Source organism: Muntiacus reevesi, chromosome 20 (genome assembly GCF_963930625.1).
Source record: "Muntiacus reevesi chromosome 20, mMunRee1.1, whole genome shotgun sequence".
Classification (NCBI taxonomy): Eukaryota; Metazoa; Chordata; class Mammalia; order Artiodactyla; family Cervidae; genus Muntiacus; species Muntiacus reevesi.
In genome coordinates, this window is record NC_089268.1 from 30,219,311 (window position 1) to 30,238,462 (window position 19,152).

At 39.9% G+C, this 19,152-nt stretch overlaps 1 protein-coding gene across 1 annotated transcript; it reads right to left on the reverse strand.

Annotated features, from left to right (window-relative positions):
• Positions 1-17,995: 17,995 nt before the first annotated feature.
• On the reverse strand, positions 17,996-18,922 carry LOC136151810 (olfactory receptor 12D2-like). The gene has a single exon (XM_065913233.1). It carries the CDS (start codon positions 18,920-18,922, stop codon positions 17,996-17,998), a length of 927 nt encoding a protein of 308 aa, XP_065769305.1.
• Between the last annotated feature and the right edge of the window lie 230 nt (positions 18,923-19,152).

Consider the following 19,152-nt stretch of genomic DNA (forward strand, 5'->3'; position numbering starts at 1 on the left):
CACTTAAAAGACAAAACAACAATGAAATGCTATCTCCAATGGGCTTCCCTGGTGGCTCAGCTGGTAAAGAATCCACCTGCAATGCGGGAGACCTGGGTTTGATCCCTGAGTTGGGAAGATTCTCTGGGGAAGGGATAGGTTACCCATTCCAGTATTCTTGGGTTTCTCTGGTGGCTCAGCCTGTAAAGAATCCACCTGCAATGTGGGAGACCTGGCTTTGATCCCTGGGTTGGGAAGATTCCCTGGAGAAGAGTACAACTACCCACTCCAGTATTCTGGCCAGGAGAATTTAAACAGCCAGACATGACTGAGCCACTTTAACTTTCATCAGAACCAAAGGCCTCCTGCTGAGGATTTTGCTACCTCGACACTGTATTTTGAGCTGCTGCTACTGCTAAGTCACTTCAGTTGTGTCCGACTCTGTGCGACCCCATAGACATCAGCCCACCCGGCTCCCCATCCCTGGGGTTCTCCAGGCAAGAACACTGGAGTGGGTTGCCATTTCCTTCTCCAATGCATGAAGGTGAAAAGTGAAAGTGAAGTCGCTCAGTCGTGTCCGACTCTTAGCGACCCCACGGACCGCAGCCCACCAGGCTCCTCTGTCCATGGGATTCTCCAGGCAAGAGTACTGGAGTAGGGGAGAGTGTTATTGTTTTAAACATTTACAGTACCAGAAATTGTATAATATTTGTACCATTATCTTCTTAAATGTTAAGTTTACATGTTGGTAATGGACTGTTACCTAATCACTTTTTTTCTTCATTAGATTTTTCATTATTATTTTTTTACTTCACCCAGAGATTCAGAGCATGTTGCCAGCCTACCATCTTATCTGGCTGTGAGCTTCTAATTCTGATACAACTTCCTTTTTGTCATCCTAAGTCAGCTCTAACAGAGGGTAAACATTTAAGCACTCCCCCACTGCTGTCTCTTGACTTAGTAGGAAACCACCTGAAGGGTTTTCATTTCAAAAAAATAGACAATGAGAGAATCATAAGAGCTGTAAGAATCTGAATAGAGATGCAAACATTAAAGTGCTCCCTTTAAAAAGGAAATCATTTGAAGTTTGGAAAATCCTTGAGAGGAGAGACAAAAGATTTTAAGTGACTAGAATAAAAAAGTGAATTAGGGAACATTTCTAGGAATCCTGTGGGATTCTAGGCTTCATAACTAGAGAAAAATTTGAGAAATTATCTACTTTTTATCACACATTTATGAAAGGCTGGCTTCAAGAAATTCAGAGTAATTTTCCTTAGTCAGTTCAGTTCAGCTGCTCAGTCATGTCCGACTCTTTGCTACTGCATGGACTGTAGCACCTCAGGCCTCCCTGTCCATCACCAACTCCCGGAGTTTATTCAAACTCAAGTCTATTGAGTCGGTGATACCATCCAACCATCTCATCTTCTGCCGTCGCCTTTTTCTTTCACCTTCAGTCTTTCCCAGCATCAGGGAAATTAATTATTAATTTTCCTTAACAGCCAAGTGTATTTTGTAAATTGTTAAACTCTGTCACTCCTGCTTAAGCTATAATTGTTATGCCAGATATTATTTTTGGTTCTCTACACAAAAGAAAATCTTACCAAAAATTCATTTGGAGAAAAAAACTTTTCCTAACATTAAAAAAATAGCAATGAGAATTCCTGTACTAAATGATTTATTTCACTGCATTGTGACTGTTTAGAGATTACATATTTACTTTGGAGAACATCTAGAGATATGGCAATAAAATTGTAGGCAGTAAAGAGCCTTCATAATCTGCAAACACAAGGTTCATTATAAAATAAGAAACAGGTCTAAATCCTTGGCTTGTAAATTTAGTACAGGCAAGAAGACAGAGAATATGGACAACTCTCCAGCCTGTCTCCTGGTTCATTCTCCTACCTGGTTGAGTATTCAAATTCACAGCTAAGAAGGCTTATCAGGTTGACACTCCTGAAAAGTAAATGGTATAAAAGTACTTGAAAAATAAAGAGTAGAAAAACATGTGATGTGATGGTTTATATTGGGTAAGCTCTTCATCTTCTGAAACTTCTTCTGGCTGACATTCTGCCTATTTTTATGATCCTTGGATCTTTAAACATATCATCCCTAAGAGAGGTTGTCCCCTGGGTTTGTGAAGATTATTATAAAAATTAACATGTTACCTTTCTTTCCTTGCAATATAAGAGAATTCTCCACAGGGAATTCCTATCTTGAGTTCCATTTTTGTTGTTGTTCCTATTTTCTTTGCTTACTGTGTTTGTTTCTTAGTTTTAGAACCACAAACAGTTTGAGACAATTTGCAATGACTGTGTTTTCTTAAATTATCTTTCATTTCCTGGGACCAGAGGTATGGATGCACTTTCTTATCTTGGGCCCTTTCCTTCAAAAACTCTGTATGAAATGGAAGGAAACTTGAGCAAGGACAGTTAAAGAATGAGGGCCAGTGATATCCCATTGATCCATACAGAAAGATATCTGTGTTTAAATATCTTTTAAATATTTTACTCATTTATTACATTGGTTCTATGGAAAATAAAAAAAAAGAGGAATATGGAAAAGTAGTATTGTTTTTGTTTCTTCTAAATCTAATTCTTCACTGTTGGTATTAACACTAAAATATTTTCTTTAATTTTGGGCTCTCTGAGCTCACATTTCTCTCTGGGAGAATGAGGCTGGTCTCTCCAATGTGTATCTTCACTTCTTCCAATATCCTTTAGGTAAAAATATTTTATCAGATTCATTCAAGGAGTATCTGTATGTGATCTAACATCTATCAAAGTTTTCTAATTACAGTTATGAATGCCATGTACTTTCCCCATCTTTCTACTGCAGTTTATTTTTCTTGCTTTGCTGAAACTCATTACATATTCATCACATTAATAATTTCTTGTTGTAGGATACACTATGAATAGATTACAAATCAATCAGAATTACTGTAAATTTAATTGTGTAAATTATTGTTCTGAGTTCATATATTTGTATTTCTGTCCTTCCTTGACAATCTCCACATCTTTTCTTTCCCCTACATCTTTAAAGTGATGCCAAAAATGCTAGAGGGCTTCCTGCAGGAGTTATTTACTTCTATGACTGGTTCCTTAATCCAGTTCTTTATCTTTGACTCTCCCAGGATAGCTAGATGCTTCTGGGTGGTTGTCAAAGTATATAATCACTACTAGTAATTGTTACCCATTCTGCCACTCCCAGATGGTATTTGGGGTTGGTGGACATAGCCTGTCTATCTGGCTTAATGGTGAATGGCTTGGTTGCGGCCCTGATGGGCCCAGCTGGAGTTCTGTGACCCAACCAAATTAGCCACTTTCGCTGTGGCTCCATGCCTTTGATAAGCCTGACCTGCTTATCATTCAATATTTCCATTCGATAGAATGGGAAGGACTAGAGAGTTCCTCAAGAAAATTAGAGGTACAAAGGGAATATTTTATGTAAAGATGGGCACAATAAAGAACAGAAATGGTATGGACCTGACAGAAGCTGAAAATACTAAGAAGAGGTGGCAAGAATACACAGAAGAAAGATACAAAAAAGATCTTCATGACCCAGATAATCACGACAGTATGATCATTCACCTAGAACCAGACATCCTGGAATGTGAAGTCAAGTGGGCTTTAGGAAGCATCACTATGAACAAAGGTAGTGGTGGTGATGGAATTCCAGTTGAGCTATTTCAAATCCTAATAGATGATGCTGTGAAAGTGCCTCACTCAATATGCCAGCAAATTTGAAAAACTCAGCAGTGGACACAGGACTGGAAAAGGTCAGTTTTCATTCCAATCCCAAAGAAAGGCAATGCCAAAGAATGCTCGAACTACTGTAGAATTGCACTCATCTCACATGCTAGCAAGGTAAGGCTCAAATTTCTCTAAGCCAGGCTTCAACAGTACATGAACCATGAACTTACAGATGGTCAAGCTGGATTTAGAAAAGGCAGAGGAACCAGAGATCAAATTGCCAACATCTGTTGGATCATCAAAAAAGCCAGAGTTCCAGAAAAACATCTATTTCTGCTTTATTGGCTATGCCAAAGTCTTTGACTGTGTGGACCATAACAAACTGTGGAAAATTCTGAAAGAGATGGGAATACCAGACTACCTGACCTGCCTCTTGAGAAATCTGTATGCAGGTCAGGGAGCAACAGTTGGAACTGGACATGGAGCAACAGACTGGTTCCAAATAGGGAAAGGAGTATGTCAAGGCTGTATATTGTCACAGTGCTTATTTAACTTATATGCAGAGTACATCATGAGAAATGCTGGGCTGGATGAAGCACAAGCTGGAATCAAGATTGCCAGGAGAAATATCAATAACCTCAGATATGCAGATGATACCACCCTTATGGCAGAAAGTGAAGAAGAGCTAAAGAGCCTCTTGATGAAAGTGAAAGAGGAAAGTGAAAAAGTTGACATAAAGTTCAACATTCAGAAAACTAAAATCATGGTATCCGGTCCCATCACTTCATGGCAAATAGATGGGGAAACAATGGAAACAGTGAGAGACTTAATTTTTTGGGGGGCTCCAAAATCACTGTAGATGGTGACTGTAGCCATGAAATTAAAAGACGCTTGCTCCTTGGAAGAAAAGTATGACCAACCTAGATAGCATATTAAAAAGCAGAGACATTACTCTGCCAACAAAGGTCTGCCTAGTTAAAGCTATGGTTTTTCCAGTAGCCATGTATGGATGTGAGAGTTGGACTATAAAGAAAGCTGAGTGCCGAAGGATTGATGCTTATGAACTGTGGTGTTGGAGAAGACTCTTGAGAGTCCCTTGGACTGCAAGGAGATCCAATCAGTCCATCCTAAAGGAAATCAGTCCTGAATATTCATTGTAAGGACTGATGCTGAAGCTGAAACTCCAATACTTTGGCCACCTGATGTGAAGAACTGACTCATTGGAAAAGACCCTGATGCTGGGAAAGATTGAAGGCAGGAGGAGAAAGGGGTCAACAGAGGATGAGAAGGTTTGATGGCATCACTGACTCATGGACATGAGTTTGAGTAAACTCCAGGAGTTGGTGATGGACAGGGAGGCCTGGCATGCTGCAGTCAATGGGGTGGCAAAGAGTCGTACATGACTGAGGGACTGAACTGAACTGAACTGAACTGACCTGCTCAGACTCTAGAGTGAGTGGTCTAGGTGGCAACATTATTCGTTAACTGTGTGGTCTCATTCATTATTCTCTTTGAACTGATTCTGGAATTTTCTTTAAAGTATATTGGATTCATTTTGTTTTTGTTTTTTTGTATAAATGACCTGTTACAGTATTTAATTATCTAATATTTAAATGTGATACATTGCTACTTGTATTCAGTTTTAATTTAAGTCTTTGGATAGAAAATTTTTTTGCAAGTTTTGTTCATTTTTAAATAGTGAATTCATTTCTATTTTTAGTTGTATTTCATATCCTACTAACTTTTCTATATAATCATTATTGCTGTAGCTGAATATTTGATTTGTATATGTTGGTTTTGTATTAGGCAGCATTACTTAAGCTTCAAATTCATTTTAAATTTGCTTCTTATTTACGTAGATTTAATTGTTGCTGTTTTAAATTAACAGACTTTCAGAGCACTTTTAGGTTCACAGAAGAATTGAGCAGAAAATACATAGTTCCTACATAACACCTCCTTGTTTCCCACACAGCCTCCTCACTACCAACATCTCTACCAGAGTAATACCTTTGTTACAATCAATGAATGAACACTGGCACATCATTACTGATTAAGCCCATGTGATGGTGGTGGTTTATTTGTGAAGTGTTGTCTGACTCTTGTGACCCTATGGACTGTAGCCTGCCAGGCTCCTTTGCCCATAGAATTTCCCAGACAAGTATACTGTAGTGGGTTGCCATTTCCTTCTCTAGCCCACAGTTTACATCATGTTTCATTTTTTGTGTTGTACATTCTATGGGTTTGGACAAATGGATAATGTCAAGTATCTACAGTTACAGTGTCACACAGAATAGTTTTCCTGCCCTAAAAATCTGGAGTTAGATCTCTTTATCTCTCCCTCTCCAGACTCCTGGCAACCACTGATCTTTTTATTGTCTTCAGTTTTGCCTTTTCCAGAATGCCATGTACTTGGAATCTTCTTTCACTTATAAATATGCCTTTAAGATGCCTTCATGTCTTTTTGTGGCTTGATAGCGGTGCTTTTTTTTTTTTTAACCTGTCCATTGTATGGATATGGCTTCCCAGGTGGCACAGTTAGTAAAGAATCTGCCTGCCAATGCAAGAGAGGCAAGAGATGTGGATTGAGTCTCTGTGTTGGGAAGATCCCCTGGAAGAGGAAATGGCAACCTGTTCCAGTATCCTTGACTGGAAAATTCCAAGGACAGAGGAGCCTGCTGGTCTACAGTCCATGGGGTCAAAAAGAGTTGGACACAACTGAGACTGTGCGTGCATGCATGTGTATGGATGCACCGGTATCTATTCACCTGTTGAAGGACATCTTGCTTACTTCTAAATTTCAGCAGTTAGAAACAAAGCTGCTATAAACATCCATGAGCAGGTTTTTGTGTGAACAAAAGTTTTCAACTCATTTTAGATAAATTTGCAATTTTTATAATGTCAATAATAATATACTCTGCATTATTTAAGATTTTTTCTCTTCCCTTCCTCTTCTTTTATTTCCAATTTATTTTATTATTTAATTACATTGGCTGAGATATATTATAGTAGCAGGGATGCAGTAGTGGAAAACCTTTATTTTTCTTTCATATATTACAAGGATATTTCTAAAGTTCTTCACTGCATGTGACTTTGGCTGCAGTTTTTTTTTTTTTTTTTTATGGCAGCTATTTTAAATTCTTTACCTGTTAGAGGACATTATATTTTAAGTTTGATTTCTGGAGAACTGTCATTTTCTTTTGTGATAAGTGTTACAGTGGTCCGTAATGATGTTTGACGAGTTGTTCCTTTTAGTGCATTTGTAGTTGCAAACACCTTTCTTCTGTAGGTGGACTTCCCTGATAGCTCAGTTGGTTAAGAATCTGTCTGCAATGCAGGAGACACCGGGTTGATTCCTGAGTCAGGAAGATCCGCTGGAGAAGGGATAGGCTACCCATTCCAGTATTCTTGGACTTCCTTTGTGGCTCAGCTGGTAAAGAATCCTCCTGCAAAGCGTGAGACTTGGGTTTGATTCCTGGCTGGGAGATCTCCTGGAGAAGGAAACGGCTACTCATTTCAGTATTCTGACCTAGAGAATTCCATCGACTGTATAGTCAATGGGCGTCGCTAAGACTCAGACGTGACTGTGCAACTTTAAAGAGTTGACACACCTGCGCAACTTTCACTTTCTTCTGTAGGTAAGACTTAATTTTTAGCTTGATTCTGAGGACTCAAAAGTTAGAAAGGAGTGGTCTTATCTTTGGTTCCCAGAGGTAGCTCTGCTGCATGAGTTTTTGGTTTCTCTTACCCAAGCTGCCCCTATTACATTTGAGAATTGGCACTTTCCGCCCTCTAGCACCTCTGTCAAGGTGTCACCAGTACCCCTGTTGTCACTGCTTGTGCCTCCGGGGTTGTTGGCGCCTTGCCCAGCTAGTGTCCCTGGCATTGCCACCTAGGGCACTGGAAAGGCCGGCACCTCCACTGCACCGAGGGTCTCCTGTATAGCAGGCTCCGGCCACCACAGGAAAAGGGTGGGGGTGGCTGGGGAGCCAGAGTTGGGAGGGTCCCCATATTGTCCGGGGTTGTTGGGTTCATGGGCATTGCTGCCGTGGGTGGAAGCTGCCTGGAGTTGTGTCTCCACAACTAGCGGGATGGGGGCCCCAGGACTCACTGTCTCTGCCACTGGGTTGCATGCGACCATGGGGACTGGTGAGGCTCAGAGGCTGGAGTCCTGTTCTGGCTCCCCTGAAGATATTGTGTTTTCTGGGACCGTAGGCTCAGCTGCTGTTCCTGGAGGTTGGGAATTGTAAGCCCCACCCTCCCTCTTCTCCTGGTTCTGCCTTTTCTATATTTTTCAGTCCAAACGCTTATATGCACAGATGAGTGGAATTCTCTGGCATCGTGGGGTGTTTGGCAGAGGCAACTTTGTTGAGTTATGGACGTTTTACTGGTTTTAGATGGAAGGGGAGCTACAAAGAGAGCCATACATCATGATGCTGACTTCACCCTGAGCCCATGTATCTTGCTGAGGAGACTACCAGGAAGAATTGTGAAAGTTCCAAGCCATTTCTTTTAGTTGACTATTATAAAATACATAAGGAATGAGATGAGCTAAAAACCAAACTATTCAGCTTTCAAGAAGAATTTAGAGGAAAATTAAAGAAGTCAGGACAGTTCAGACTCAAAAGTTTAACTGTATGTAAGTCCTAGATACTGTACAAAGTAGAAAGTTATCAAAATAAAAATGGCATCAAGGCAAGGATCAAATTCTGAGGTGCTGGGAGTAAACTGTGGCCTTTGGTTAAGCTCTCAAGGATGTAGCTGCAAGATCCTTTGTTGGGACCTCAGAAAAATAAACAGGATGCCTAGATTAGATTCTAAAAGACTTAAGGTCAGGTCTCCTAGACCCTCTATGCTAGATAAGAAAACCTCTAAGAATCTTAAGGAAAGGACTTATAGACCCTTTCAACCAGACAAAAATGTTCCTAGAAATCTTAACAATATTGTTCCAAAGTACCCTGACCCTCAGCCCAACTCAGAGAAAAATCTGTATCAAAGAGCTTTGTGAATATGGCATTTGTCTAATTGAGTATATCTTAATAATAATTGTAAGGCCCTAAAATATTTTTTTAAAATAATTTCATTGGCCATCATCATTTTCAATTTCATCATATTGGGCTTTAGGGGCAAATTTAGAAAAATGCCCCCCATTGGAGTATACTACTGCTATGTTGCTGTTACGTGCTTCCCGTTTTTCCCTTTTGCAATAAAAGTTTTCTGTTTTGGTCATTCTATACCTATTGTATTATTATTTGTTGAGTTTGTGATGGGCAGATAATCTGACTCTTTATTCTAAGTTCTTTAGACTACAAGAAATTATACTTGAAGGATCTACACAAGAAGCCCCATTTGTACCTTGGTTTGATGAAAAGACCAGGACTTTGAGCTGAAGTTGTAATGTGATACATTTTAGAATTAGGAGAGGAAGTGTACTTTGTACATGGGGACTATGAAAGTTATTTGTAGTCAGGAAGAGGAAAAGTTAAAATTTAAGTAACCTCCTGCTCCTTCTGCCTCTGTAATCCAGCTTGTTCCTTGCAAAGTCTAGATCACACAGGTCTCAGAGAGTGGGGACTCACAATACTAGGAACAGGAGTTTATTTCACTTACCCTTGTCCTGCTCTTTGCAATCGCCATAGCCCCTGCAAACCTGCTTAATCATGCTTGTCTGTGTATAAAAAACTCCGTAACCCCTTTGTTTAGGGCTCAGAGGTTGGAGTGGTCACTCCTCTGGGCCCAGGGGCATAATAAACCTGAGTTCTCCAACTCTCCGACTGTGGTGCTTGATTTCTGGTTTTTACATATCTGGAGGTCCCAGCGAAATTTCCAACCACGCTGGCTCCCGAGAGGAACAAGAAAGTAGGCCACCTGATGGTATTCCGGTTTCTGTTTTGGGCCGATGTTCTGACTCTCCTGACAGGCAAGCTGACCGGACTCATTGGAGGGAGGGACAAACTCACCAGAAACAGCCACAGGTTGAGGTAAGGCTCTGGGGCTGGTCCCCAGTCAGGATCTACCCCAACAGGTAGAAGAGGAGACTGATCGCCTTCTTGGGCTCCCAGGAAGGGAGCATCAGATAGGGAGAACTGGGGACTCGGGAGAAGGGAGGCATTGTGACAGCCTCTGAAAGATTATGAATGCGTGATTGCTAATTGAACAGAGTGAGAGAAAATTTTTTTTTTTGGAAACTGCGAAGCCAATTCTTTTTGTGTATGCAATTAAAAACAACTACCTTGTTGAAAGGCCTGCCTAGGGAAAAGCTTGAAGTTAACCCTTTCCACGTCCTTGAAATACATAGCCCAATTTGCCTGAGACCTCAGCCTTGGGCAAATTAGAACTTCAAGCAAAGAGAAAAAAGGGATCAAAGAGATATTTTAAATCTCAAACAGAAAACTGTAAGATCTCTGTCTGTCTGTCTGGATTTATGTATGTCTCGGTGTATGTCTTTTTTTCTTTTTCTGATAATATTGTTGAAGTTGTAAATGCATTCTAATTTAGTTGGCCTAAAGAAAACTAAGTGCTTACAAATCAAACAATTCTAAATGCAAGAAAAATTAACTTAAATAAATTTCAGATTCATGTAAACTGGAAAATATTCAATATTAAATATCTAGTATTAATGTTTGTTTGCTAATCTAATAAAGTAAGATGTATGTTTTTAATAAAGAAGATATAAAAAATAAAATTATATTTTATAAAAGGAAAAGAAAGTAGGTCTGACTTACAGGTGGCTGTTACATAAAGTGATTAAATGGTTTGTGGAAAGTGGACCCTAAAATTTTTTGTGCATGGTTAGGACTGACTAAGTTTAAAATAAATTTAATTAAGTTTACCTAAACTAATTTAAAGTAAGCTGGTGCAAAACTTGAATTTGGCCTTTCTCTCTGTTAAGAGGACATACTTTCTCCAGATGTTGAGCTGCTTTTAATAATAGATTTAAGTTTCTTTACCTCTTAATTGATCTGTTCTATATTTACCTTTAAAATCTTTTGTTAACTTTGGCTAAGTGAATAACTTATTATTTCACAGTGGCTTATATGATCCTACCTGAGTGTTATAAATCCTTTTGATGTTTACTGACAAAACTTCCTAAATAACTTGACTTCTAGCTAACTTTGGGATGCTTCAGAGGGCCCCTGAGATATCCCAAAGAGCTATTAAACTACTGGGGTTCATTGGACATGTTAAATTACATGGGAAGTACTGTCGAAGGGGTGATAAGTCTTTTCAGATTATACCGTATGGTTGATGTTACTAATATAGATATCCTAAAATTGTGTAAAGTTCATATAGATCTGATATGCCCTGATAAAATATGGTCAGTTATAATTCTAGTTATATTAAAGTGTTGTGACCAGGTTTTTTTGTCAACTGCAATAGAATCAGATTTTAAACATGCCTTCTATGGTTTTACTCTCATGCCTTTAGAAAGCTAGTGCTAGTTCTTCAAGATTTATAGAAAATACTTTCTAAGATTAAACAGATAAAAAAAATTTTGTTGTTAACAGTAAGCTGGTACCAGACAGGAATTTGGTCTCTCTATTTAGAGAACAAAGTATTCTTAAAATGTACCTTTTGAAAACAGATTATGAATTTCTTTGCTTTTAAGTGATTTATATTTGTTTTTAAAATCTTTCTGTTACTTTGATAAAGTAAATAAACATTATTTAAGATTATGGTACATGAGGACAAAGCTCATTCTGCTTCAACAACAGCAAAAATAACCCCTCACAGTTAGACTTTTGCTATCCTGGTGTCCTTAAAACAGGGCAATAGTCTTCTCCTAAATAACCAAATTAAAAATGGATAAACAACAGCTGAAAATCAAAGAGCCAGGGCTATGGGAAATCCAAGATGGCCACTTGACTTTTCCCAGCTCCCTGACAGACCTCATTCTTCTTGGTTGGATTAAAGACTTACCTGGTAACAGTGTTAATGCCTTCATGATGAGTTCTCTAAAAAAAGGAAAAATCATGCTTCACTGAATATTAAGTTCTAGTTTTGTTAATTAAAATCTGTGCTTATTAAGACTCACTTCTGAGATAGTTCCTTGCTACGTTATATTGCTAAAAGTTTTAACTGAGTTATTAAAAAGGACACTTTAAGATTTTTTTCTAAAGCTTATATCAGTAAACAGTCTTTGGATAAAGGTCAGATGCTCCATGATGTACAACCAGGAGATGAACACTTGTATATAATCATTTAACTGAGTCAGATGAACTGGGGTATACCGGGCTATACCCAATGAAAGTTCTTGACTTAAATTTCTTGCTGTTGACCTTACTAATAACTGCTAGCCATATTATTTTCTATGTAGCTTGCTTCAGAATATTATTTCTTACATTACCAAATGTGTGACTGAGCCTGTGATGAAATGCTGATATGAAGTTCCATATGAGATCAATAATTGTAATAATGTAACTCTAGAAATGGGAAGAAGCAGCAAGAGGAAATATTTTCCTGGACCAAGAGGCTAGTAAGATAGGTATGGTCCAGAGACTTTTGCTACTTACAAGGCCTGGTTTAGTGACAACACATTGAGTGGCCTGTCAATGGAATCTTTGTTAGACCCAGGAATGAGCCTTCCCAGCACCAAGGGACACAATGATCATGAAACAGCCCCAAAACATGGTCAAATATATGGCTATGAAGGGGTCCTGCTGACTGGAAGTTGGCCCTTGGCAGCTGCCTCTACAAAGATTAAAATCATGACCACTACAAGATTCTGCCCTTCAACATGCCCTCAAAAGGAGTTCAAGGTGGAGACAAAAATTAAGGCATTCTGTGCTCTGGGAAAAACCCTGAAAACAGGCCTCCAGTTAGTCAGATGTTTTCAGGTAAAGACTTCTATGAGTCCAAATTCTTGCATCTTCTCATACTTAGAGAAGCACTAATGTCTGGACCTGGTTTTCTTGGCTAGCCCCACAAGAGCTTTCCTACTTCTGTTAATCTTTGGGCCATATATCTTTAACTTTCTCTTTAAGTTTGTTTCTCTAAGTAGTAATACAAGAATATCCCCTGGCCAACACCCAGACAATGCTAGAACAAGCTGCCTTATCATTCTGTGGACTCTCCTCTCCCTCTATAAATACACCCCGAGGTCCTCAGACTATTCTCCCTTTGAGATCTTATACAGGAGACCACCCCCAGTAATAGAAAAGCTCAAGGGAGACCATCAACAACTAGCTGAACTGGAGATGTCCCAACACCTCCAGGCCCTGGAAAAGTCTTCCACCATATTGCCTGAGAAACCTTAGAAAGGACACCCTTTCCCTTGGACAATTGGGTTCATCCCTGTCAGCCAGGAGATGAGACATGGGTTAAAGATTGAAAAAAGGAACCACTTCGGCCAATTTGGACAGTCCCTCACATGGTCATCCTGGCAACCCCTACTGCTGTTAAAATTACAGGTGTCATCCCTTGGATCCACCACACCAGAGTCAAGAAGGCAGAAGCTTCCTGTGATGAAGACACCTGGTAAGCAGTTTGGGACCCCGCAAACCTCCTCAAGGTCCAGTTCCAAAGACAACAACCCTCACCCATGAAGGACGCTGAGCTCTGCTCTAGTCACTCTGGAAGCTGACTAGTCAACGTGCGGCAGAAGACTGAGGATTCTTCAGCCTTGCTCCAGCCACACTCCAGCAGCTGGCTGGTCAATGCACGGTGGATGCTTGAGGATCCAGCTATCAAGATAGCAATGGATTTTCATTGTCAACCCTGGCCTCTACCCTTAATCGGTATTACTGATGTACTCTTCATTACAGGACCAACTAGACTCCCTGGCTGAGGTGGTTTTACAGAACAGGAGAGGGCTAGACCTTCTGACAGCTGAAAAGAGAGGACTCTGTCTCTTCTTAAATGAAATGAAGAATGCTGCTTTTATGTAAACCAATCAGAAATAGTCAGGGACATGGCACAACAGCTAAGGGAACAAATCATAAAAAGGAGAGCAAAACTAGCTAGTTCCTGGGGTAGTTAGAACAATATCTGGAGCTGGGCATCGTGGCTTCTCCCTTTAACAGGTCTTCTCTTCATGCTCTTTGCGGTGCTCTTGTTTGGCCCTTGTATTCTCAATGTAATTGCCAGTTCATAATCTCTTGGATTGAATTCATAAAGTTACAATGGTAATAGCTCAATATAGCCCCCTAATGATGGGGAGCTCTGAATGTCCTACCAAAACATGAGATGATGCTTTCTATGAATGACAGAAGCATCAAGAGGGGGGAATGAAGAGGAAAAGTTAAAATTTTACATAGCCTCCTGCTCCTTCTGCCTCTGTAACCCAGTTTGCTCCTTGCAAAGTCTAGTCACATAGGTCTCAGAAAGCGGGGACTCATAATACTAGGAACAGGAGTTTATCTCACTCACCCTTGTCCTGCTCTTTGCAATCACTCTAGCCCCTGCAAACCCACAAACCTACTTAATCATGCCTGTCGTGTATAAAAAACTCTGTAACCCCTTTGTTCGGGGCTCAGAGCTTGGAGTGTTAACTCCTCTGGGGCCACTGGTGAAATTAACCTGAGTTTTCCAACTCTCCAAGTGTGGTGCTTGGTTTCTCAAGTACTGGTTTCCACAACAGTTAGAGATGGGACTGATAGCCATGATTCCTTGACACTCTTTCACTTGAGAGGTAGGATTTATTCCCTCTCTCTATGAAGAAATATGAGGTTGGTCTGTGACTTCTTAAACTAATAGAATATGATAGAAGCGATGTTAATTCTAGTTATGGGTTTTTTCTTTCAATGACTAACAGCTTTTGCCTTAGTCTGTTGGCCCCCCGTGTCCCTGCATTATCCTTGCTGAGGAAGTACAGGGTAGTCACAAGGAGAAAGTGGAGGAAGAGAGAAACAAAAGGGAAAGATTTTATCAGTTCCCAGCTACTCCATGTCCACCTGTTACAACGAGGAACTGGAGGAAGAAACACAGGGAAAAATTTTATCAGGTCCTAGCTATTCCATGACCAACTGTTCATGTTAACTTAACCAAGAGGCCCCAGACTTTCTTTAGCAGAGTCAACTCTTGCTGTTTTCTGGCCCATGGAATAATGCAATTTAATGAAACAAATGGTTTTAAAACAGTAAATTTTGGAGTACTAGTGTGTTATCAGTCAGTTCAGTTGCTAGGTCATGTCTGAATCTTTGCTATTCCATGGACTGCAACATGCCAGGCTTCCCTGTCCATCTCCAACTCCCAGAGCCTACTCAAACTCATGTCCATTGAGTCAGTGATGCAATCCAGCCATCTCATCCTCTGTCAGCCCTTTCTCCTCCTGCCTTCAATCTTTCCCAGCATCAGGGTCTTTTCCAGTGAGTCAGTTCTTCACATCAGGTGGCCAAAGTATTGGAGCTTAAGCTTTAGCATCAGTCATTCCAATGAATATTCAGGACTGATTTCCTTTAGGACTGACTGGTTGGATCTCCTTGCAGTCCAAGGGACTCTCAAGAGTCTTCTCCAACACCACAGTTCAAAAGCATCAATTCTTTGGCGTTCAACTTTCTTTATGGTCCAACTCTCACATCCATAGATGACTACTGGAAAAACCATAGCTTTGACTAGACAGACTTTTGTTGGCAGAGTAATGTTTCTGCTTATTATTATGCTATCTAGGTTGGTCATAGCTGATCTTCCAAGGAGCAAATGTCTTTTAATTTCATGGTTGCAGTTACCATCTGCAGTGATTTTGGAGCCCCCCCAAAATAAAGTGTCTCACTGTTTCCATTGTTTCCCCATCTATTTGCTATGTACTGGGGGGACTAGATGCCATGATCTTAGTTTTTTGAATGTTGAGTTTTGAACCAACTTTTTCACTCTCTTCTTTCACTTTCTTCAAGAGGCTCTTTAGTTCCTCTTGTTTTATGCAGCAATATAAAATCAGAGCTCTATTGTTCTTCTGTAGTTCATAACCTCCATTCAGACTGGATTATAGAACAAATTACAGTTGACCAAAAAGCTAGTCTGAGATAGTTCAAGTTGGAATATACCTTATCCACAAATGCCTTCTCTCATCTATAGACCTGAATTGATGGGTTAAAGAAGACTGAGCAGGAAGATAGAAGTAGTACAAGCGTGAGATCAGAACCAAGTTATCTGGGTATGCAAAAGTAAAAGCAGGAGCTTTGAATGGTCAGTCCAACAGTTTAAAATAACTTTTATAGTCTTGCTTTTGTATATATCTATGCTCAATCACTTCAGTCGTATATGACTCTTTGCAACCTATGGACTATAGCCTGCCAAGCTCCTCTGTTCATGGGATTCTCCAGGTGACAATACTGGAGTGGGTTGCCGTGCACTCCTCCAGGGAAATCTTTCTGACCCAGGAATTGAATCCACGTCTCTGGCATCTCCTGCATTGCAGGCAGGTTGTTTACCCACTGAACTGGGAGGCCCCGTGTGTGTATCTAAATAGTTATAATTGCTGATACTCTATCGTTGGGTCAACAGCCACTCCTAGGTACTGAGACACTAAGGAACATACTGCATCTTTACTATGAGCTGCAAAAACATCACAGAAATTATGGCCTCATTGCTTTTACTTAGTATAAAGTTGTTGCCAAGTAAGGAGAAGAAGGAGGAGGAATGGAAACCTACTCCAGTATTTTGCCTGGAAAATCCCCTGGACAGAGGAACCTGGTGGCCTACAAGTCCATGGAGTAGCAAAGAGTTGTGACTGAACATGAGTACAAGGGAAAGAAAACTAATTTTGTTTATTCTTACTATTTTTCCTGTATTACATTATATTATATTGCATTACAGTTTGTTGAAATAGAGTAGGAAAACAAAACAAAAAAGGGGAAAAATTCTATAAATCAACATTTTCCATAACCAGAAGTTGAGGGAAAAAGTAAGCCACAAATAAGGAAAAGATATCCTTGGCTTTGTCAACCTGCTTCCATTTTAAATAATATTTCACAGTAATCCTTGACTGTTTGACCTATGACTTCTGAAAATCTCTGAAAATAGTGGTTCCCATACTCCTTAGATGAACCATTGTTTGTTTTCTGTTAATTCATGATTCAGTTCAGTTCAGTCACTCTGTCATGTCCAACTCTTTGCAACCCCATGGACTGCAGCCCACCAGGCCTCCCTGTTCATCACCAACTCCTGAAGTTTACCCAAACTCATGTCCATTGAGTCAGTGGTGCCATCCAATCATCTCATCTTCTGTCATCCCTTTCTCCTCCCACCTTCAATCTTTCCCAGCATCAGGGTCTTTTCAAATGAGTCAGCTTTTGGCATCAGGTAGACAAAGTATTGAAATTTCAGCTTCATTGTAATTCACTTTCTTTAATTATTATTATTTTGCTTCTTTGCTTGGATAACAAGAAATCATGACTACCTCTTAAAAATTCCCCTTCTTCAATCATATGAGCTAACATTTACTTCTCTAACTGAGTAATTATGCTCCTAAATTAAAATCTTCAAAATCTGAAAGCGTCATAATTTTACTTCTCACATTAAAATGTGCTAATGTGGAGGGGTCATACAGATAGGCTTAAAAACAACCTATTTACACACTACATGGGCAATAGAGGCATATTTCTATAACTAAATTCAGAGAAGAGCTTATTACAATATATAACAAATCAATTTTATCAACTAATATCTCAAAAACAAATTCAGCATTAGACTTCCATGGCTAGTATTCCATTTGCTCAAATTTACTTTCTATTACCTAAGAATGTATTGTTGAGCCTTAGACTAGACTTTCCCAGTTATTTTTCCTTTATACTATTCCCTCTGTTATGTACATGTATCAGTTCAGTTCAGTCGCTCAGTAGTATCCAACTCTTTGTGACCCCATGGACTGCAACACACCAGGCTTCCCTGTCCATCACCAACTCCCGAGGCTTGCTCAAACTCATGTCCATCGAGTCAGTGATGCCATCCAACCATCTCATTCTCTGTCGTCCCCTTCTCCTCCTGCCTTCGATCTTTCCCAGCATCAAGGTCTTTTCCAATAAGTCAGTTCTTTGCATCAGGTGGCCAAAGTATTGGAGTTTCAGCTTCAGCATTGGTCCTTGCAATGAATATTCAATGAATATTCCTTTAGGATTGACTAGTTTGATCTCCTTGCAGTCCAAGAGGCCCTCAAGAGTCTTCTCCAACACCACAGTTCAAAAGCATCAATTCTTCAGTGCTCAGCTTTCTTTATGGTCCAACTCTCACATCCATTCATGATTACTGGAAAAACTATAGCTTTGACTAGACAAACCTTTGTTGGCAAAGTAATATATATGGCAAGCAATTTTGAGTAGCAGTATTATGTCACATCTCAACTGTCTCATTGCTTATTTATTTATGCCTCTAAGAGTTCTCTAGACTTCTTCAAGTCAGGGACTCCTTCTGATCACCCTCCTCAAGGCCCCCTTTACTTCCTTGTTCCTCAAAGTATAGATCAGTGGATTTAGCACAGGAGTGACCACACTGTACATAATGGCAACAGTCCGGTCCTGGTCCATGGAGCTATTTGAGGCAGGACGAATGTAAATGAAAAAAACAGGGCCAAATAAAAGAACAACCAACATGAAGTGGGAGGCACAGGTAGACAGTGCTTTACGAAGCATGCTGCAAGAATGAGTCTTGAAGAAAAGATAGATAATAATGTAGAAATAGGAGAGAAGCGTTAGAAAGAATGAGCCCATGGCAATGGCCTCTGTGACAGTGTGAAGTAGCCACTCATTGAGGTCAGTGTTCCCACAGGCCAACTCCAGTAATGGCTTAACATCACAGAAGAAGTGATGGATGTGGTTGGAACCACAAAAGTTTAAGCGAGATGTCATTACTGAGTGCAGCAGGGCATGGAAAAAACCAATGATCCAGACAGTGACAGCCATCTGGGTACAGACTTGATGATTCATGATAACAGTGTACCGAAGTGGTTTGCAGATAGCAACAAAGCAGTCAAAGGCCATCACAGCCAACAACATGACTTCTGTGCTGCCCAGGAAGTGGAAGAAATGAAGCTGGCTTATGCATCCCAAGAAAGAAATTGCTTTGTGTGTAGAGAGGAAGTTCTCCAGCATCTTTGGCAGAGTCACCGTGGAGTAGCAGATATCTAGACATGACAGGTTTCCCAGGAAAAAATACATAGGAGAATGGAGTCTTGGATCAGAGATGACGACTATCAGGATGGCTCCGTTTCCAGTCACACCGACAAAGTAAATTATAAGAATAATAACAAAGAGAAAAGACCGCAGTTCCTGGATGTCTGTCATTCCCAAGAGAAGAAATTCAGTGATTGAAGTTTGGTTCAGCATCACTTAAAAAAAAAAGACAAGATAATAAAGGAAGACAATCTTTAATGAGAACCAGTCCTTCCAGCCCAGGATTTCTTGCTGAGACAAATATGTTTTAAGGAATAGTGTTTCTGTTCTATGCAATCCCAGATCAGATGTGTGCCATATTTGGACTATTAGATTATTAAATACTAAGGCCACCTATCACTTATGGTCTATAAGTCAAGCATTTATTTTTTTTACAAGATTTG

What these genes read in the sequence shown, in the direction of transcription:
- LOC136151810 (XM_065913233.1), bottom strand. Translation starts at nt 18,922, where the DNA reads ATGCTGAACCAAACTTCAATCACTGAATTTCTTCTCTTGGGAATGACA.